The 22,571-nt window shown below is 41.1% G+C and overlaps 1 protein-coding gene across 2 annotated transcripts in view; it reads left to right on the top strand.

Annotated features, from left to right (window-relative positions):
• GALNT18 (polypeptide N-acetylgalactosaminyltransferase 18) overlaps positions 1 to 22,571 on the top strand; it is a 214,084-nt gene that overhangs the window by 162,002 nt on the left and 29,511 nt on the right. For both annotated transcript variants that reach the window (XM_066320557.1, XM_066320558.1), the window contains 2 exons: positions 1,438 to 1,575; positions 5,738 to 5,833. In XM_066320557.1, coding sequence (XP_066176654.1) covers positions 1,438 to 1,575; positions 5,738 to 5,833 — 234 coding nt within the window. The remainder of the gene's footprint in view (positions 1 to 1,437; positions 1,576 to 5,737; positions 5,834 to 22,571) is intronic.

Genomic DNA, 22,571 nt, shown 5'->3' with positions numbered 1-22,571 from the left:
GAGTGGAGCATGAGTGGGATCTGTTCACAAGATCCACTGATTATCTTTCAGCACCCTACGGCCTCTTTATTTACTCACTTGCTGCAAAATTCAGAAAAAAAAAAAAAAAAAGCCAATTAAGGAGTAGCTCCACATAAAGTTTTGCAAATGATGTAGGACTTGAGACGGGGATCACCAATTTTAAAATTGTTATGTCTGATCTGTGTATGCCAGATCACAGTTTCTTACTTTTCAGTGTGCTTTGCCAGTGTGGAAGTCAATTTTACTTAGTTGAAAATGCTTCCACATAATAAAATACACTTGTTCCAGATTAGCATTAATTCAATGCTTTGGGGTGCAGTGGTTGCTTCAGCAGCTCAGAAATGTAGATGCTTCTTCAGATACCTTTTTCTTGTGTAACTAGGAAAATTCAGTGCTTTCAATGTTTTTTTTTTAAAATCTTGTCTCATGGCTGACAAAACTCTTTGGGGTGTTTCTGGCCCAGTAAAGGCTGTTGTTTAAGGAGATAGATTATAAGATTTCCCTATGAAAATGTATTTACCCTGTATTTGCTCTGAGGCAGAAGTCATGGAACACAATATGCAGCAAAATGTCTCATTTTACTTCCTGTCAAGAGCAGCCACAGATTTGCACTTAGATCCCTCTCTAAAAATTTCTGCTGTGTGATTTTGATGTGATAAATTATTGATTTTTATATATAGGCCCTTTATGAAAGTCATGCTTTGTGATCTGCTCTTACGAAAAGTAGAAACTGGGTTAGCCAGAAATGTAAAGGAGAATAAAAATTACAGGCGAGAATATTCAGCAATTGCTTTTAACAAAAATAACAAACTTCTCTTTTTACATTACAAAAGAACTTTAATAAGTGATGTTTCAGAGAGGTGTGCAGAGCTTCTGCTCTTTGCAGTCAAGCAGAACCCAGACTTCAGAAATGGCCAGGAGGTGCCATACAGTAATGATTAGGCCACAGTGGGACACCAGCACTGCCCATGTTTCTAGGGCAACTTGCTACTTCCTGCCAATTCCTTTTGGACTTGGAAAGTGCCAGGAAATTAGAGATCAGCAGTGATATTCATTGGAAATTGGATCTCAACCCCACTGGAGTCAACAGGAGTAGTCGCCATTGACCAAAGCAGACTGTGAGACCCTGCTGTGGTGAGTTGCACCATATTTAGCTGGGACACTTTCTGGGGTGTGTGTGGGTAGCAGACTCACTTCACAACCAAAACCTGGTTATTGTCATAGGTCAAAACTGTGTCTGAGTCTTGGGGATGGTGCTGTGCAGGGCCAGGAGTCGGGCTTCATGATCCTGACAGGTCCCTGCCAACTCTGTTTATTCTGTGATTCTGCAATAAGGGAGATTCTGGGCGTTTAGTTTACACAGAAGCGTATCACTGATGTCTCTCTGGCTTTTTCTGCTCTCTGTTTCACGTGCAGGACTCTGGAATTGATATTGGTGATATTTCAGAGAGGAAGGCTCTAAGGAAAAAGCTCCAGTGCAAGACCTTCAGGTGGTACCTTGTCAGCGTGTATCCAGAAATGAGGATGTACTCAGATACCGTCGCCTACGGGGTGGTAAGGCTCTTTTTACATTTCCCATTGTACAGACATGGGGGAGAAAGGTGTAAGAGTGGAAGTAATTCATGAAGACAATGCCTGACTCAAAGTTAAACAATCAGATCCATTTGGAGTCACTGGTTAAATAATGTTTTAGACTGGTTAGTTGACAGAGACAGCTGCTCTGCTGTCGTTTGTGCTGAGGTATCCTGAACATTACCTTCCTCCCTGATTTTTTGTTGTTTGTTTGTTTCATGGCTTCACAGAAATACTCAAGGTGTGATTTTGCAGACACATTGGAGCTGACAGGTTTGTAGCCGCAGGGGAACTCACAAAATAGACTCAGTATTTCAACTGCAACCTTCTTAAGATTGTAGCCAGATCTTAATTTAGAATCATGGAATCATTTAGGATGAAAGACCTTTAATATAATCAAATCCAACTGTTAAAGGCTGATGCTTTCCCTTATTAAACTTTTAGCCATTTAAAGGAAATCCTGATCCACCCTAGAATGGGTATCACAGTCAAAGACTATCATTCCAAGCTAACCAAATGTCACACAGCCAACCCACGTATAAAGCACCACTAGAGAGGTTCAAGAATTACATTGCATCCAACGGAAAGTGCAGCTAAATCCATGCATTTTGGGCTCATCATTACCTGTGGGACAGTAGTGCCCTTGTCTGTGTTGAATCACACTTGAGTTGCGCGGTGCTAATTAAGGCAGAAGCAGTTCTTGCCCCTCAGAAACTGGCAGGGCCCCAGTCACAGAGAGCAGGTGTGTATGGCATGGGAGATGAGCAGAGTGAATTAACACAGGCCCATAATGAGGTAGTAAACCCAAGATGTCCTTTTCACATTCTCTTCCACCACCATTTTCACAAAAATTGATTCCTGCGAATGAGATTTTTCTTTCTGCGTGACAGTCCTAATTAGAAAACGCAAGAGCACATCATACAGATGAAAGGTTTGTCTTCAGACATTCCTCCTCAGAAAGAAAACTGAGCTGTGCAGTCGGCCAGCATGGCTCTGGAAAAGCCCTGAGGGTGCCATAGAGCAGCTGCTGTGTTTTGGCAAATGAAGGGATTGTCCATCCTGCAGGATTCTGTGGCCCCTGTGATGATAAGTTAAAATAGCCATGCTGGCTTTTTATACAATCATACAAGAAAAGCACTTCCAGCAAAGGTTTAGGTCATTGCTAAATGCATGAGATAATGGTGACCTTCCAAACTAGTTCAGAACAGTGCCAAAATCACACCTGTGTGTGAGGACCCTCTGTCACACACCATGGAATTGCCCACAGGGATGCTGTGATCTAATCAAGTGTAGAGTTCCCTGAGGAGAAGGAGGCATAGCAGCTAACTAGTGCATGGTTCTGCTTGTAGGTGGCTCTGGATAAAAAAAAATCTTTTCAGGTAGAAGTGATAGCAATACAAATAAAGGAAGGGCAGTGGAAGAGCTGAAGTACTCATCTCAGGATCAACTCCACATTGTGCAAGTCAAAATGAAAATCAGCAACAGTGATTTTATACTCTGCTGAGAGATTTTCATCAACCAAAAAGAGTAAGAAGAGTTTTTTACAGAAAAACTGAATGCAATTGTCAGCCTGGAGAAGAGAAGGCTTCAAGGAGACCTTAGAGCAACCTTCTAGAACCTAAAGAGGGCTAAAGAGAGAAGGAGAAGGACTTTTCACGAGGATGTATAGTGATGGGACAAGAGGGAATGGCTTTAAACTGAAAAAAGGCAGGGCTAAGTTAGATATTTGGAAGAAATTCTTTACTCTAAGGGTGGTGAGGCATGGAAGAGGTTGCCCAGAGAGATCATGGGCTCTTTGTCCACCTGGAGGTGTTGGAGACCAGGCTGGATGGGTCCTTGAGTCACCAGGTCTAGTGGAAAGTGTCCTAGCCCTAGCAGGGGGCTGGAATGAAATAATCTTTAATGTGTCTTCCAACCCAAGCCATTCTGTGGTCCTGTGATTTAGGTAATGCCCAGTAAGGCACATGATTATCATCAGCTGAGAGATGTGAGGAGCTGGCCCTGTTTGTACCGTCACAAAAGGAGTAGTGGACAACTATGACAACAGATGGAGTGTTTTGTGGAATGCACAGCTCACTGGTTCATGAAATACTGTTGTGTGACACGAGATTAAGTGTCCCTGTCCTTTTACTAAAAAGAATCACATGGAAGTCTAATCTTCTCTTGTGTCTGCTTGCACATCTTACAGTGGAGAAGAGTGTGATATTTCAAAGCAAGTCAGCTGCTCTATGATTCTGTAAATGCTTCCATTCATCAACTGGCTTCATTTTTTTTTTTTTTGGTTGAAAATAGAGATACTGCTGCTGTAGCATTATCATGAATTTAAAAATATCCTGAGTAATTGGAAAAGGTGTCTGAATGAGGGTAAAGGTTAGGATGTAGGCACCTACAGAGACACCCCACATATTTTTTTCCTGAATCCTACATTTCCTTGTGTTCTGTGAGAGTCAGGGAAATAGTTGCATCATTCAGGTCTAGCTTATGCTGTGGCATATAGCTAGGATTGGGGTTGGTGGCAGAGTAAATATCTGGGAAGAAAATTTCTTTCTGAATTGTGCAGTGCCCTCCTATTTAGAAGAAACCAATGTCACTAGGCCAAAGGCTGTTGTATTCAGAGTAACAATAATTATTTCTGGGTTTCAGCACAGGGATTATCTGTTATATTTTGAATTGTTCTTAAGTCTTGGTAGGCCAGAATTGCATTACTCAGGTTAATTGTTGGTTGCCACAAAGCCACTAGATTTTGTAAAGTGATTGTTCCTGAGAATCTGGGCCTCAGACTTTGAAACAGCATTATTAGTTAACAGATCAGTGGCTGCTTTGTTTCTGGGTTTTTGCTTCCTTTATTGTGGGGATTCTTGTGGAAAACTTTAACATTAGCACTAGGACAAGCATTAGGGTTGGAATTTATGGAAGAGGTTTTGAAAGCACAAAGGTAGGGATAGACCCAGGCAGGAATTAATAAGGCTGATATTTATCATTGGTTTGGATAGAGAAGGGTGCTTTGACATCTGTTTGTGATTAGAGTCATTAATAGAGTCAAACATTATGAAGAAGAAATAGAAAGCTTTGAGAGAGAAGATTTTACGTAATTCTCAAGGCTTCAATTCTTGAGAGTAATGCCAGTATTGATACCTAATGCATATTTCCCCTTTAATGTTGAGATGCGTCCTCTCCATTACTGGATTTAGTTAGGTTTGGAGTTGGAAGTCTTCTAGAGATGAGTTGATGGTTTCAATTTTATTCACTGCCAGGCTTCACCCTCTGGCTTGTCCACTCTTCTTACGTGCTAGTGCAGTTCTAGGCTTCCTTTCTAAAGATCTGAGTTTGTTTTTTAAGGGAGCCCCCGTGCACAGCTGACAGAAGTGCCCAGTTGGTCACAGGTGGTTGCAAACCACATCTCCCCTCCATCGGGCACTTTTCTCCTGTTCTCTGAGCCAGTCTTACACCACTGAGCCCCTTTATGCACATCCATGGGTATGCAGTGCACATCTCTGTCCTCGCACTCTGAGCAGGCCCCCCAGCTATCTGTGCTCATTAATTTAGCCCTTCACTTTCGGAAAAGTCTGTCTCAGCGTTGCCCAGGTTTTTCACAGGGCTTTGTGCTGGCCAGGGCCGAGTTCTTTGCAGTCTGTTCATTGCTCTGCGTGGGTTAGCCCAGAATAATCAGGGGAGCTGGTGCATAACAATTGGCCAGAAGTCTCCAGGTGTCAGCTGAAAGCAGGTTTTTGAATTATTTCTGGAAATCAGCAGACTCTCCTGAGTGATTCTTAAAAGCTGTTTAATACCTCATCTGTCTTGCTCAGCAGGATGCATTCAGGTTCTGTATACAGTGTGTACCACAGACTAAATGCTTTTAAAACATATATCAAAAAATTATTACTATCTCTGAAGGCTTTTTGAAATACACCCTGCCTGAAACGTTGTGCAACATTATTGAAATATCAGTGGTGCTAGATTATCTGCAAGGAAGAATTTAGTCCGGATGCTTTCTCTTCAAGATCTTCATTACAGCATATTTTAACTTTGCATATTTCCTTCCTCAGCTACGTGGGATTTATTTTTTCAAGGAAGATAAAGTAATCGCACCATCTTTTTCTCATGTAAAACTTGCTTGATTTCTTTTTCTTTCTGTTTATTTCAGCTGCAGAATTCCTTGAAAAGTGATTTGTGCCTTGATCAAGGGCCAGACACAGAGAATATCCCAATCATGTACATCTGCCATGGAATGACACCACAGGTTAGTTTGTCTAATGATCTCTGATTCTGCTGCTGCTGTTAGCAGATTGTGTGGGAGGAACCATCTTGTACCTGTCATTGTTTTCCTGCAACAATTCCTTGCTAAGATGCTTAGTAGCTCTTTTATAGAGAGACGACATTATTTCTGCTGTAAATTGAGAAGTGCTGGTATAATAATGCTTTGACAGGGAAGTTGATTTATTCATTTTGAAAGAATTTGAGGAATATGAGAGTCAGCTCTGACCCAGATTTTCTGATAAAAGCTTTCATTTCTGATCCTTAACTGTGCATGTCATATGAGTGAAGCAATGCATTCTAAAACATTCCGCATACATACATAGGTATACTCACAGTTTGTTTATGCATTATCTGAAGCAACGTGTTTTTTTACTTTATATATTTATATATAAATATAAATAATACAAATATAAGTATATAAATATATATATATTTACTGTGTCATTTCCACAAATCTGAAGTGTACAGCCACCTTCTATCACACCATACAGCTGTGTCAAATTCCAAACCCTATTCTTGTGAAAACCCCTCTTCTAAATCTCCTTGTTTCCCTTTCTCTGCTGTCATCCTGTTACTCTAGTCTGTTCCAAAGACTCAAATTACCAAAACCTTTCCATTTTCCTGTGTAACAGCTGGATTTACTAACTTGGCAGACAAGAGGGTTAGGAACTGTGTCTCCCCAACTAAGAACAGGGGCTTAAGTGAAAGGGTCTTGAGACAAATCTTGACAGGAAAAATAATGTTGCGTGGCCTAGAAGACGCTTGTCAAAGGCAGATGTGCAGATTATTTAACCTTAAAAATAGCATATGCAAAAATGACATAAAGGAAATGGATATACTTGTGGGAGTGAGTAGAGAAACTGAAAAATCCCTCCAGTTTGAAGGATTTTTTTTACCCAAGTTTTGTATTTGCTTTCTCAAAAGAACCCTATAACACTCCACCCTGTGGAGTTACGGGATGTGGTTTTACCCAGGAGTTGTCAGTTACCTGATTTGACTGTGCAGCAGATGACTCCTCAGGGTATCTCAGAAATAACCACAGAGCAGAAGGGTGGTCTTGTCCCCTGTGCCTGGACCCCGCAGTGAACTGGGACGATGAGTTTGGTGAGCTGTAGGAATTACTCTCTACTTCCCTGCCAGGCTGCACGTGCTGCAGCTCTGCACTGGCTTCCTTTAACACTGATCACTAGTGGCATCGTGCTTGAGCACATTATGAATGAGGAAGCCAGAAACACCTGAAAATCCCATCCATCAGACTCACTCACTGCCTGGGCCGTGCCTTATTTGTCACAGAATGATGTGGGAACCACTGTTTGCCTGCAGGAGGTTTGCAAGGCAGTCCTCAGTGTTGGCAGAGGAACTGTGCAACTCACCCCTGAGCCATTATTCCTCATCCCCTGGGAGGGCACCATAACCTGGCACATCATCTGTGAGAGCAACACACTGCAGGCACGCCTGTAAATTCCAATTAGAAGCTTTAATTAGAGTTGAGAGACAAACAAAAGTCACTTCAATTAGCGCAGTTCGGTATTCACCAGATAAAGAACTACCTTTGAATGTCAGCTCAAGTTCTGAGCAAATGAGATAGCAGCAAACAAATGACAGAGGGGAAGGAGGCAAGGGAAGCTTTTCTTGACAAGGCTCTGCTCCTTTATAATTAAAAATGTTGTGTCTCCTCCCCATTACTGTGTATTTTGCTTTCTAACTAATGTTAAAAACAACATCCAGAAAGGCCAAATTTGGGTAATAAGATCCCAGTAATGACTGAGAACTTTTTCAAAAGAGAATTAGACTTTTTCTGTGTTAGGGATTATGGTGTTAAGAGGGAAAGAACTAACAGGCATCACTCAGCATACCTCTGTGAGATTTCCATTGCAGTGCTGCATCTCTTGCTCAAGCAGAGCTGCAGCCCAGCCATGTACTTCTTCTCTTGCACGTTAGAAATATTTGTAAAAATATTCCTTTTAATCTTAGTGATCTTGCCAGTAGCCACAAAAGACACTGGTAAGATGTTAATTTTATTGTAGTAGTGGCGAAATGCTGCACAAAGGGGATGTTTTTCCCACCTGGCAGTCCTTACCAAAACAGATTAGTGCCCTGATTCAGGTGGGTGATGCCGTTCTTAGCTCATATGCAAAGTTTTTCTGTTGTAGCTGTTCCATTTACAGTTTTGTTGCTGCCACCACTTGGCACACTTGCATCTGGATGTGCAATAATATATCTAACTGGCAGGAACCACTCCTTCATATGCAGTTAAGTTGCTATTATTAGTTACTACTACAGTCTCTCTTCTAAACTGGATAGCTTCCTTTTTTTCCCCCACTAACTGCTTTCAGATGTTTTTGAATTTTCACATTTTTGCACGAGAAGAGGCTTAGATAAGGTGTTTGTTTTACAATCATAGGTACAGCTACTGTTTCCTTTTAATATGCTTTATATAGGAAAGAAATCATCAATAGAGTCAATAGAAAGGGAACTGCATACCTGACATTAGAATTCCAAGCTCCATTTTTTTTTTTAGACAGGATCAAAAATATCACATGTAGCTTCATAATTAAAAGCAGTAGAAAATCGCAAGGAAATATCCTAAAATATTGCAATGAAATGATTAGCAGCATTATTTTCTCGTAGTGTTTCAGTTTCATTTTAAAAAGAATCAGGAATAGTGATGGTAAGACTTCTGTGATCAGATTTCCAAACGTTTCTGCAATCCACTCTGTGTCTGCTGTAACTAATATTGGCATATTCACAGTTCATTCCTGCAAGTATCTTGGAGTGCCTTGTAACTGTGTTTCAGATAGAGAAGCTGATGCAAATCTTATGTGTGGTGAAACACTAAGATGGAATGGAAAAATCAAAATATTAATCTGTCCATTTCTGTGGTCCTCTGATACTACTAATGTGAAAGAATTCCTCACAGCTAGGTATTTGGCTTGGCCTGAAAAGATAGAAGGCAGTTGAAAAACTACAATCCGTGATTAGGTGTGTTTCCTACCCTCCCTCCATCCTCAGAGGGTGCCTTCCAAGGCAGCTGCATTTTGTCCTGGTCCCCAGGAGCCTGGACACTTCAGGAGTCACCATTCACTGAGTAGAGCACCTTGAATGTTCCACTGGTGGAAAAAACAAAAAGGGTGATGATCCTGCAATGCACCTCCGTGAATCTGAGGGAAGAATTGCTGTTCTTTCATCTTTAGTAAGAACGAATTAATCTCAAATTATCAGATAATCAGAGTTTCTGTTGAGAGCTTCCTTGTCTCAGTGGTGGCATCTGAACAGCGTGGCTGCCTAAGCAGCTCATCCTACCCTGATTCTGTTGCTGAAGGGTGTTTCTCCCTAAGCATCACATCTTTCCATTCCTGCCTTTAGACACTCTCTGCCCAAACCAGCACTGCTCCACCTGGACAGCCACAGCCAGAGTTCTGGCTTAATTCCCCAGACTCATCTGCGGGAACATCCCCATCACACCTGAGCATCTGCTGCTGCTCCTCCAGCCACCACGGGTGGAGGGAGCTGTTAGATGTGCACACACCAAGGCCATCAGGTGCTTTTGGTACCTCTGGCGTGCTGTTTGTGAGAGACTTTCAGTGTCTGTGTTAGCCTGTCACATCAAGCCTCTCCTGCTGCTTAGCACAGCTGGACAAAACCTGGCCTCTGCAATGGTTGAAACAGCCAAAAAAAGTAAATGCAGCATGGTAAAATGGCTTACTCCAGGAGTTAAACCAGGCTCCTACTACACTGCTTAGTGCTGGTAGAAATTGCGTTGCTTTAATCACGTAAGATCAGTTCAGATGTAAAGCACAGCAGCTCCCCATCACAGTGATGATGCAGGGAATGAGGAAAACTGGGAGATGAGATGGCTTGGAAGTGAGAGGAGATGAATGTGAAGGCAGAAGAACAGTTCTGGCAAAACAGTACCTAAACCATAAAGTTTACGTGAGGCTCTGGGGGTTTTGCTGGGTTTTTGTAATTGGTTCATGTAGAAAAGGGTAAAGGTACTGTTCTAATTCCTAAACCTGTTAAAGTAAAGCAACAATTCAGTCATACATTTAGGTCTCAGAAGATTTATTTCTTGCTGTGCCCCTGTTCTGCATGGAAAAGATGGTTGTTGTAGTTGCAGTAAGTACATGCCCCAGGCCTGACTGCCTTCCCTTCCTAATTCTGGGATCTGCCTGAGCCTGGTTGGTTGTTGTTGTTGTTTAAGACTGCTGTTTATCCAGGACTGTAATCTTGAAGGCAGGCTGCTGACAGCATGTCACTTGCATTAAAACTGCTCCTGAGTGATAGTTTAGAAGATTATTTTATGAGAATGAAATACCACATTATTAGAGACTTTATTATATAATAAATAAGTACCATCAATCGATGAAGTGAGATTTTAAGCGCAGTTTTGCCTTGAAAATTGCTTGTGACTGAGGGGATAATGGGCAGTTCTGTTCCTTTGTTTAGCAGCTTCTGGCTCATATAATTCTCAGTTTATAAGCAGTTAAATCCCAAAGCTCATCCAGTGATGTGAAAATCAGTAGAAACCAGTTAGAGTTTGAGGAATTCCAATTGAGGACCAGGGTCAGAAAACTAAACGGGGAGAATCACTAGACAAGAAATGCAGGTGAGAAGGGACACTCATTAATATCACTTCATATTCTTGCAAGAGATTGCAGAACTGACACCAGTGACTGCAGCCCTGCCTGCTGTGAATTATTGCATCTCCACTGAAGGCAGTGGAAGGGAGTCCTGCCAACACATAAAGCTGTGCCAGTTCACACTGCACAAGACTCTGACCTGAAAGCATACTGTATATTCTAAGCACAGTGTCTGAAGTACTGGGAACAGTTGCAAAAAAACTCCCAGAGACTTCTCAACTTCTAAGAACTCTTTGTATGGTTCAAAAGCGTTTGTCATATATATTTTTATAAATGCTATGTTTTCTTTGGTTAAATCTCTTGGCATGGTGATTGTTCATACACAGATATTTTTCATACATTTCAGAAAATGTCTTCTGTTATTTAGAAGTTTGGTAAGTAAAACACATAAGAATTGCAAATTGAGACGCTGTGCAAGAAAATAGTTTAACAGAAGGCCCCACATGCAACAGATGCTGATTGTCAGGAAATACGGAGGAAAACAAACCTGCAGATGGATCAATGACTGGCCCTTCAGAGTTGAAAAATCACTGCCCTGAAGATGAAGTGTCTACAATAAAAACATTTCAGGCAGCCTTTTTTAGGCAGTAAAAGGGAGCAGAGCAGCTGTTTCACAGCTCTCAGTTACGTGAAAGCTCAGGGTTGGTGTTCACGTTTGTCTTGGAGGCAGATGTCAGGCAGCTGTGCACAGGGCAGCCTGATCTGGCAGCACCAGTTCTGTCTCACACACTGGGCTGAACTGGGCAATCACCTGCTTGAGGATGGTCTTTTCGTGTGTGCAGACACACAGAGGGCAGTGCAGGGCCGGGCTGTACAAAAAAACCCAGTTTTCTCCTGCTGCAGCCACACTGTGAACAGAGCAAGCGCTGGCTGTGGCACCGTGGGGTTTGCAGCTGGATTGGGTGATCTCAGCAGTCTTTTCCAGCCTAAATGGGAGAGTTCTTCATTGCAGAAGATCAGTGGTGTGGAGTTTCTGGCTGGTGAGTGTGGATCTGAGGGATCTGCACACTCCTCCCTTTGACTGGACAAAGGGAGTCTGTCACTGCTCCCACGCAGAGAGGCAGCCTGGCTGTGTGTGTGACTCCCAGGGCAGGTGCTCCTCTTCTTCCAGGGGCTGCAGCTGACAGCCCTGCCAGCTCATTGCTGTCCTTTGCCTTTCTCATGAACCCCTGTGGAATGATCTAAGCACTGGGCCCAACTCTAACTTTTATTTACTTGCTTGATTTCTGAGAGCAAGGATATTTTTCCACAATAAATAGCCCTTTTTTTTTTTTCCTTCCCCTCAGTCTAGGTTGCTCAGTATTAGAAGACAGAGAGTCAGTGAAACTGCCTGGCAAGCATGGTTATCAGCACTAATAAGTTTTATTTTAAACATACTCTGTAAGTCGCTGTGGCAATTAATGTCTTATATAAGACATTCCTGCTGAGTCGTTTATCAAGGCTATTTATGTTTCTGCTAATTTCTTTCAGCGTATAAATCCCGATTTTGATCATAGTAAAGTTAATAGGAGTTGTGACCTTATTTGCAAGGGAAGCAAAATCTGGTGTTAGTTTTTTGCAATCCTTTTCAAAGTCAACTTTTTCTATGTGTACCTGAGAAGATGAATTCAAAGCTGCAGCCTCTTCAGGATATATGACAGGTACACCAGGGAGGTACAGAGATGTTTCAAAGGCTTCCAAAACCAACCAGTCCTTCTTGGCCTAGCACAGGCAGTGCAGTGATTTCTTCTTGGGGATGTGTTATGAAGACATTTCACATTGTATATACAATATTTTCATTTTTTAATCTTTTCCCTGAAGTTTGATTCTGGCCCTATAATAAATCCTCATTATTTCCTTCCGTGCAAAGTTTCAGAGAGAGGATCTGCTAATCTGATTTCTGGGTTTGGAGCAGTTTCACACTGAGCCATTTGCCATGAGCGAATTATTTCTGTTCTTGCTGTGGCAGTGTTAAGTTTGCAGCTGGACTCAATCTTAAAAGTGTTTTCCAACCCGAATAAGAGCTTTTCATTGCAGGTGAAGATCCATGGTGTTGAATCTTTAGCTTATGAGTGTGGATCTGACAGGTCTGAGGGATTTGCACACTCTATTTTGCAACTGAATACGAGGCTTTATAATAATAGGACAGAGACCCACCTGTCTGTTCATTTTATGAAAGTATCAGACATAATCAATGTCATTTTCTGTTCAGAGGGTAAAAGGCACTGGAATTCAAAAGAACCAGCACAAGAGGTCCTTCTTCAAGTTTCAGACCCGAGATAGGTCTTTTGTATGTTACACTTCACTGGTTGAAAACAAAAGCGGAGGAAAAAAGCCATAGAACTGTGTTATTCTGGATCAGAGGGAATATCTTTTACATCCTTCAATTTGGAAATAATGGAATGGATATTTCTGCTTATTTATTTTCGTGTTTGAAACCATGTAGTGTGAAAACACTGCGTGTGCCTGTGAGAATTGAGAGAACTGATCACTTTGAATTGAAATTCCAGCCATGGTGAAATGAGAGAGTTGAAAAATAATCTTTTTTTTTTCCTAAGAGTAACATTGATTTTTTCATTTGGAAGCATATAGGATTTTTTTAGTCTTAGAGAAATGGTTTTGTTTTGAAAAAAAATTATCTTTGTTTCAGTAGAATGGTTTAGAATGGAAAAAAACTTAAAAATGTCCTCTGAAATCTGTATTCTTCCCTAGTGTACAGGATCACTGCTGGAGGTGAGCATGAATGAAAAAGGAAAATACTACTGTGAGCTGAAATTAATGAACTGGCTAAAGCACTAATCCTGGCATACAGGTTTCAGGACCTGAGCTGAAGTTAAAAAGCAAGACTCCAAAAAGTAGTTCAATTATTTTAAATGCTGTGAGGAAGAGTATTAAAAACTTGAATTACTTGAAAACTTAGAGCCAAGAAGGCTCTAAAAAAAAAAAAATAGCCAAGCATTTTTCTGATTGAGAAATAAATGCTCCTTTAAGCAAGTCGATGCAGCAGGTCAGTCAAAGATAACTTGGCCAGTGCCACAGAAGACACATTTTTGAATTTGAAAAGGCAATAAAAAAAAAGGCAAATAAAAGCCCTAGCCACAAAATGTAACCGGAATAAAAGCAGTTGTCTGTAATATGCTGTATCTGTTCACTCATCCATTCTTCTAAAGAAGAGGGAAATGCTCATTTCAGAGAATGGATAAGAGCTCTTTTACGATAGCAGAACTATTTAATATTTTACAGTAGAGGTACTGGTGCAATTTCCCATATACTAGAAGATGTGCTGAAAAGATAGACAAGCATAAGTTAACCTTTAATGGGAGGAAAGATTGCAAATGCTGATCAGAAGCAATGTTAGAAGGGTACTTCAGAAAATGCTATCAAAGACATTCAGCTCCTCAGCTTTTGCCTAGCAAAGCAGGATTTCCATAGAGATAATAGAAACTTCAACTGGCAAAAAAAAATCTGATGTAATTTACCTAGACTTGATAAACTCGGCTTTCAGCACATTACTGCAGAAAAGAATAATGCATTGTGTCAGCAAAAAATAGTACTGGGGGAGCTTGTGGAGGGCTCAGAGCAGCACCCTGAGGCCACAGAGGATGCTCCTGTGGAGAGACAGGGGGATTAATCAATTAACACCTCAGTTCCCCTCTATTGGACCACGCAGCTTAGACTGGGGGCTTTCTCACTCTTTGGGAGGGTTTTTATTTGCTGCTTTTAAGAAAAACTGGTTAGTTGATGAGCCTGCACATCACAGAAGGTTCCTCACAGATTTTGTTTTAATAATTTATCAAGTATTTTCACTTTGTGTTTTTTTGTGTCATGTTATCATTACCTTGCCTGTTTTCTGTATTGCTTTAGGTGATGCATTTGCCTCTCAGCCTTTGGGTTATTCTCTTCATCCTGAATTCTGTTGCCTTTCTGTATGACTAAATCCATCTTTATCATCTTTTCTGATTATCTTGTCCACAGCTGATATGTCTGTTGTTGATATGGAAGGACAGGAGCATATATCTGCTGTCTTTATAGTTTGACCAGTAACAATTTATTCATCATTTTGTTAAATAGGTGAGGCTGGTGCAGAAAGAAGGCAAGTAGAATATCAAACTAATTGATTTCCAGGCTATGTAATGCCCTCTTTTGATTTGGTTTATTTTTTTTTTTTTGGTGTGGTGTTTTGTTTTGTTTTTAATTTTATAAGATTCAAATACTTATTACTGAGATTCTCATGGTCACTGTAAGAGCTTTCTTCCCTAGTTTACGTTTTTAAGGCAATTTGCCCAGGATATCTGTAGTAAAAAACCCCTGCATTGAAAATGTAATTGAAACTGTTGAGAGCAACTGCAGTGCCTAAGAATTTAAAATTATCGGAGCATTTCAAGCTCTCATGTACAAGCATTTCAAGCTCTCATGTACTTTTTTAATTTAGAAGAGATTAGAGTTGTTATCCTGAATATTATACAACAGTTCAGAACTGTTCTCATCTAGGAAATAAAAATGCACATAACATTTCCAGGCTTTTTCTTTTTTTTTCCTTGTGCTATGCTATAGTAAATGATTTTTCTGTAAGGCTAGTTTTGGTTAAATTGATTTCAGCCGGTGAAAATATCAAAACATTTGAAAATGTGGAGTCGAAATACTGCTGGGCTTCTAGATGATAAGCCTGGCACTAGATTTTGGATCTGGATTCAGAGCTGTGGGCTGGTGCTGAAAGGTTTTGGAGCCCTCACTCCCAGATTACTCAGGGTGTGGTGGTTTTGGGGCTGCTGCTGCCTCTGCAGGGCTTGGTTCCTGCCCTGACCTTGGGGCCCAAAGCTGCCCCCTCCGAGCTCCGACTCTGCAAACAGGCTCTTTTTGTGTGAGATGATGTAGTACAACTCCTAAAGAAGGGCAGGGCTCTCCTCTGCTAATTTGGGCATTGTTTTAGTTCACACTCCTGGAGAAGCAGAGCAGCGGTGTTGGGTACCTGCAGTCTAGTCTCACAGTCTGATGCTACGGGAGCGTTTCACATTTTGTAAGTGCATTAATTTGAAATAGATCAGAGTTGGATATTATGTAGCTCTTACTAGAGTTACCCATATTTTAAAGATGTCTCTCCTCATTGCAAATTGGCAGTTCAATCAGCAGTTTTTAAAACCAATTGTCGCTTACAATCTAAATTTGGCATAAAACTAACAGTTATTGGAGCACATGCAGAGCACTTGGAGATGGATGATGTAGTAATTGTGGGATGGTTGTCAATTTAAACATTCCTTTGATTAATTCTACACTCTCTCTCGTTACTTCATCAGACACAGAAGTTCTGAAGGTCAGATTTTTGTTTCTTGAATTCTTAACAGTATGTTAATAACTATTAGAGAAGGTAGTTAATATGGTAGATGGAAAATTCACTTTATCGTTACTTTAGTTTTATTGATAATTTTATTATGTCATTCCATTAATTGAAGTCATCCACTGGCTCATTTAGAATTCATGGACCAAGTTCAGTCCCCATGAAAGCATATTTAACTCCCTCTGTAATTACATGAGCCATATTACTTCCACAGCCTTCATTCAGATTCTGATCAGCAATTCAGCCACAGCTTAGTTTCTTCCCTGGTATTGTTCAGCACTTGCAGAGTGTGGTTATTTGCAGAAATGTTTATGGAATGATTGCATCCACAGTGGGTTTATGTGAACAGGGGAATTTTTTTTTTGCCCTGCTCATTAACCATCGTTTGTCCAATTGGGGAGCACAGAGAATGTCAGAAATTACTTGCTCACATGAAATGTTGATTGAATAGTTATGAGTAACTCTGAAAAAGAACCCTGCATTGATTTGGAAGCCAAGGAAAGAGCTGTGTTTGTCAGATAATTTATTTAAAATCAGCAATCAAACTAGCTCTTAGCAAAAGTTGAGTTCAGTCACAACGTGAATATATTTACAAAGTGGATGTATTTTTCCCAAAGAAAATATGGGATAGTAGAGATTTTAATCTAGGGTGGTTTCAAGAGCCAATGGCAAGAAATTAAAGCCAGTCGGATGCCCATTAGGAATAAGGTGCATATTCCTCTCAGAGCAGGTCAGTGGCCATCACAGGAAATAATTGTTGAGGTCATCAAAGCTGACACATGGTTTCTCTGGAAACCATAATTTAATGCAGTACAACTCGTTTCACTTAGCAGCAAGCAGGTGGAAATACAGAGTCTGTGGCATATGGGGGAGCAGAGTGAAAAACTGGTGGTTCTTTTTGGCTCGTGGATCTACTCACATGCCAGCCAAGTGGCAGTCACAGCTAGGACTTCTTGGAATTTCAGTTCAGTTGAGAGGGTTCAGAAATTACACCTGACTGTTACAGCAGAGGAATAATGGTACGCCTTTTAAAGAAATTTTTGGGAGTTGGAGGTTTAATGTGTTCTTGTATAGCTTAAAAATAGTTGTTAAATTTCTTGAATTAATTTTCCTTTTGTTTGTTTGGGTGTTTTTCTTTTTAATTTCTCCTAAAGTGTGATTGCAGGAATTATACAGCGATAGCTCTGCTGGCTACTCAGCTGGCTGTCCATAAAGGCTCAGAGCAATCAAGTGGAAAAGCTGAGGAATGCATTTAAGTCATTCTGATGTTACTACAGAATTAACTTTGGGGTTTTTTGGCAGGGAACTCCACTGATTGTGGACATTGGAGCTTTGTTGCTCTTGCTGTGTTAAAGACGTAGCAATTTGTTCAGCATGCATATTCCATTTCAGCGGTTATTTTTGGTGCTTTCAAGCTCTCAAATTAGCCTTAAAACTGTGATGTCTGCATTGACTGACTCACAAATGGCAGTTTGGGAAGTCAAAAATAGCAACACAGCTCGTAAACTCACTGGTTTTGCTAAAACAACGTGAGGTTTAAATAAAACTTCTGAAAATGGATAAAACTGGGGTTACTGCATTAAACCTGGAATTTTTTCGATCGTGCTGCTTTGCCTTTGGGATAGAGGTCTCTGACCAGAAGGACAGGGACAGGACTCAGTGTGACAGAAGTGGATCATGGTAAATCAGAGCTATAAATTTCATGTTGGTGTGGGAGCTTCATTTGATCTTCTATTTTATATTAACACAGAAGCGAATCCTTTACATTTTTCACTTGTCCTTAAATGTGTTTATGTGAGGAAATCTTCAATTGTTCAAATAGGAATTGTTATCAAGCACCACTGCATTAGTGGTACGCAGTGTGCTAAAAAGGTTTCCTTTGTTAAATTGTGCCTGCACAGTGTTTCCATTGGATGGGACATATTTTGGGTACCAGCTGGCCTCAGGGTTGTGTGCTGTCAGCACTGCTGGATCAAATCATGGCAATGACTGACTAATCATAATTCAATTTATTTGTATCCGGTGCAGTCACAACACTTAAGTCCTTTCACCTACTGGATTGATTTAAACATCTCTTCAAGGTTAACCTCTTTCTTGTTAGCAGCTATGAATTTGGTGAGGTGTAAGCATTTCTGGAGCAGGTTGTTTTTTTCCCCGGATGGCATTTTAAAATTCAATCGGATAAGTAACAGGAGTAACTGTGAGTGTTTGCATAAAGGTAGACTGAGAGTCTTGGGACCTTCTTGAGCACTCAAGGCACATTCAAATATGAGCTGTCAAGTGAGCTGCCTGTCATTCTGCCAGATGTGTGACACACAGAGCCAGCACTCTGAGATGCCTCATTTCCCCACTTCCAGCAGGAGACACGCTGAATGATTATGAATTAACTGTGTGCTGCAGAGCACCCATTTCTGGGCAGACTCTACTGCAGGCTCTACTTGCTGCACATGAACTTGAGGGAATTCTGTAATTTGATCAATAATCCCTGAGATAGCACTGTAGTTAAGGACACTAAGAAGAAATAACACCACCTCCAAATACCGTGTCAAGTTTGATGTTTACTTCATCTTCTCTGGCACTGGTTAGACTTCTAAACATCAATACTGATTAACTTTTTTGTTAATTAAACACTTACCTCTTAGGATTCTTCCTGTCCCTCCAACTTCGTTGCTCTCCAGCAGTTTTCAGCCTTGTTCTTATGGGAAACTGTTTCTCACAGTCACAGAACGTTGGAGGTGGGAAGGGACCTCTGAAGGTCATCTAGTCCAACCCCTCTGTTTAAGCAGGATCAGCTCGAGCAAGGAAAATATCTCATGATACTTTATATTCCTGTTCTGTCCATAAAAGCAGAGGAAACCCAGTTCATCTTGGGAAAGGGAAGAGTCCTCTGTGTGGGAAAATCAATGGCACTGAAATAATTCCATCTCTTCCTGAATTTGCCAGCTCCAAGACAAATATGTTGTCTGGACGGGGGTGAAGAAAAGTTCCATGACCTCAGGCCCATCGCTTCCCCAAAAGGCTAAAAGCTCTCCAAGACTTGGGATAGATTTAAAAGAAAAACTAATATTTCTGGCACCTCTTCTGTAAAGGATCAAACCAAGCATTAAAGATACAAGGTGACTATAAACAAATAGAGTAACCTCCAAAAATGTTTCATCTTCGGTAGGAAACAGTGGCAGCTGTGAGTCATTAGTGTAAGCAATTAATAATAAGTGGAATGGAATTCCACTAATAGTGTAAGTAAGGTGTGGTGGAGCCAGCTGATTGTGAAGGATAAACTCTGGGTGCTTTGGGATAACAAGACAGTGACTAAAGCTCTAAATTCACCTAGGCTGGCCCAAGGATTTCAGTCAGTGTCTAAAGAAATGCTTTCTGGGTAGCAGCCATGAAATGGCTTTAATTAAATAATAATTTTATCAGGCTGAAATGCAAAGCAGCTTCAAACAAGAGAGAGACTCTGTGCAACAGGAGAGAAATCTGGTGCCCCATGTGCCATAGAGAACGTACAGTTAGTTTTATTTAGAGAGCACTCGACACCATACCAGGATCAGGTACATCACTGTTATCCAGAATTTCAAATGAGGATGTAGCCTGTCACCTCAGCTTCCCATTCATCTCCCAAATTATTCTATGACAGTTGCAGGAACAAAATTTTTTGGCACCTCCTTTCAGGGATGATGCAATTCCGTTTGCAAGGATAGGGCTCTGTTGGCTTGAAGCACACAAAGAGATTTCATATTGAAAGATCAAGACTGTGGGCGGTGTGGTTTTAACTGTTCCAGTGCCTTCCTGCAGTGAATCTGACAGGTGCAAGTCCCAGAGTGAGTTGTACTGGAGACTGACAAATTGCTGCCCTGAGATGCTGATAAAAGGCTGACAACAGTGGGCTTGGAAAGGAGCATGCTGAAGGAGGAGCTTGTAGCTGGCTGTATTGTGTCCTCCAGGTGTGTGCCACGGGGACATCTGGACCAGCACTTTGTTGACTGAAAATCCGATGCTTTACTTCAGTCTGGTTTAGTTTGGGGGCAGAGCTAAGTGCAATTAATGTGGCTTTGGGTCAAACTTAGCTGTGCTCTTCTGGGGTTTTGCCACACCTGATTCATGTCACGGGTCACGACAGCCCAGCTGGGACCAGGCCAGATCTTTCCTGCCTCTTCCCTGAGCTCCTGTCTGAGCCTTGCAGTTGTCTCTAGCATTTGAGGGGGTCCCTGTCCTCCCTCGGTGCAGTTTGGGGTGGATGCATGGCTCAGGAGTGCAGTGGTGTTGTCTCCCCTTGGCAGTGCCCTAGCACAGCATTCCCTCTGTTGGGGACACGGGCCAGTGTGCCCTGGGAAGGAGGGGAGAATTCCATTCCACTAATTATTAATTAATTCCCAAACCACTGGATTTCTCCAGTGCATGCCTCTGCCACCCCTGCCCTCCAAGGGAACATCTAGCCCAAGAGGGCCTGTGTAGGGCCGTGGATTTGTGCTTTAGGGACAATCTGCACAAAATAATACAAATCTCTAAATAGTTTATTGTACAATAGACAATTGTAATAATCCTTACTAGTGTTTCTATTCATATGCAAACTAAGAAGCTAACAGTAGTCATTGTTGTTGGTTTAGAACAATCAAAAGGATATTGTAAAATTGGTTTACTTAAAAGAGTCTTGAAAGAACTGTTATTTATATTGTTAGTATTCAGTGACTTTTAATTATGAGTGACTGATGCGCCTAGTTTTTGTATTAATTCTAAACAGCAAGACAGCAGGCTTTTTGTATTCTTTAAGTCTGTGTCCTGCAGATACTGTTATGGGATAATCTACTTCAGATATTAAAATAAAGCCTTCGAAGACAGGCAGAAAATGCAGGGAACAATCTGACATAATCTGTCTTTGGTGCTGAAGGCAGCTCAGCGTCACAGCCCAGTGGTACCTCGGCAGCCTGGAGCTTAGCAGAGCTATTTTAGCTATTCAGTGTTGTACTTGAAGGTCATTTAAACAGCCTGGGTTTAGAGCTGTTGATTTTATTTTGCTGTCTCATCCATCTGATAAGCTGCTGCTCAGAAATCTGAGCCTCTTCTGCTTGGCCTGTGAAGGGCCTGAGTTTATATTAAGCCTTCACTGTATGATTGAATGGCCTAGAAATGAAATTAAATGAAATGAATGAAAATGGAGGGGTGGGAGGGCGAGATATCATACCATTTGCATGATTGAGCAACATGCCTTTGCACACCAGAGTATTTGCAGTTGCATTTCTTGCCAAGGTTTACAGCCTGATTTGTGCAGGGGGCACAGCACAGAGTTGGCAGCGTTGGGAGTCGTAGAAGTGAAGCTCACCCAGCCAAGCACAGTAGGGCTCCTCGCAGCTAGGGCAGTTGAATTAATGTCCTCCTGGACATCAAAGCAATTTTCTGCTTTTTGAACTGCTTTATTTGTTCCTAGTTTAGAAAATCTTTTAAGACTTAGATATTCATGGTAAGAAATCTTGGTGTATGGTTGCTTCTATTCTTCTTTTCCATCTTTCCGTTAAAAAGTGCTAATAGCACTAAAAGTACATTTAGTGACAGAAGTGTGTTAGGTGATGCTTTTCTTTGCCCTTTTTTTGGGGGCCAGAGGAAAAGAGGAGTCTCTGGGATATGAGCACAGTAATTCAGCCTGAGACGCATCTCAATCTTATTTGCAAAGCTTTGTGAACTTTGCAATTTATTCATGAACATAGGCAGGATCGAAACTCCATCTTCTGCATGAGGTCATAGTGTGCAGGAACTTCATTTAAATTCTAGTTGTGACTTCTTTCTCTGAGTGTCATTTGCTGTCACCCTGAAAACAGTGGAGCCACTCCTTCAAGACTTTTGGCAGGCAGGGAAAGAGCCTATTCTATTAAGGCACATATATTTCTCCACTTGCCTTGGAGAGCTTAAAAGTGTTTTAGGGAAGAAATTTTCTTTTAGGATACAGTTGGGATGGATAAAACTTCATGAGCTCCTGTCTGTCTCTACAGAGTGAGACCAACAGTAAAGATTGAAACAAATCAGTTGAAGTGATAGGAAGTGATAATGTATTACTTGAAATACATCATCTAGAGCTAAGGCATAATACTTTTACTTTTTGTAGGCCACTGTGATTACGGATTTGCTTGGATTTTGATGCTGTCCATTTAAGAAATGAGAAATTCTTTTCTTCAGCTTAATGGGCTTAACTTAGTTTAAGAGGAAAAATACTCTTGAGTGTGCCCAGGTGGGAGCAGAGTAACTCTCCTTTGTTTCCATGGAAGGGAGGCTGCACCAAGCTGCACCTCTCAGCCCTGCCCTCAGAACAGCCACACCACAGGCCTCCATCAGCACAAACCCAAAGGGAGATGTACACAGCCTTTGCTCTTTTATAAAAAAGAGAAAAGTTTAACTGTTGACAGAGATAATCAACAAAAATGGCAAATGTGCTCTTTGCTTTGGTGGTTATCAGTCATGTCTGCGACATCAGAATTCAGGCAGTCTCATCCATTAGCACTCTGTTGTGAAGTTGGCTGTTAAGTCATGTAAGTCATTTAAAGAACAGGACATCACAGCACAGATATTTTATTCATATTATGACAAAGCAGGCAGCTAAAACTGGCAGAGATTTCTTCTGTTATAGTTTATTAAAAATAAGGTTTCTGACCATGAAACTAGTATTAGCAATATAGGCTAATACAGCTATAGGCAAATACCTATAGCATTTGTCTTTTCTGTCAATGTAGGCACGTATGACACGATAATCTGAGGGAAACAGTGTCAGGTTTTGCTCG

The sequence above is a fragment of the Sylvia atricapilla genome, chromosome 6 (genome assembly GCF_009819655.1).
Source record: "Sylvia atricapilla isolate bSylAtr1 chromosome 6, bSylAtr1.pri, whole genome shotgun sequence".
Classification (NCBI taxonomy): domain Eukaryota; kingdom Metazoa; phylum Chordata; class Aves; order Passeriformes; family Sylviidae; genus Sylvia; species Sylvia atricapilla.
The sequence above is the reverse complement of the archived record's forward strand: the minus strand, read 5'-3'. Positions and strand labels throughout refer to the sequence as shown.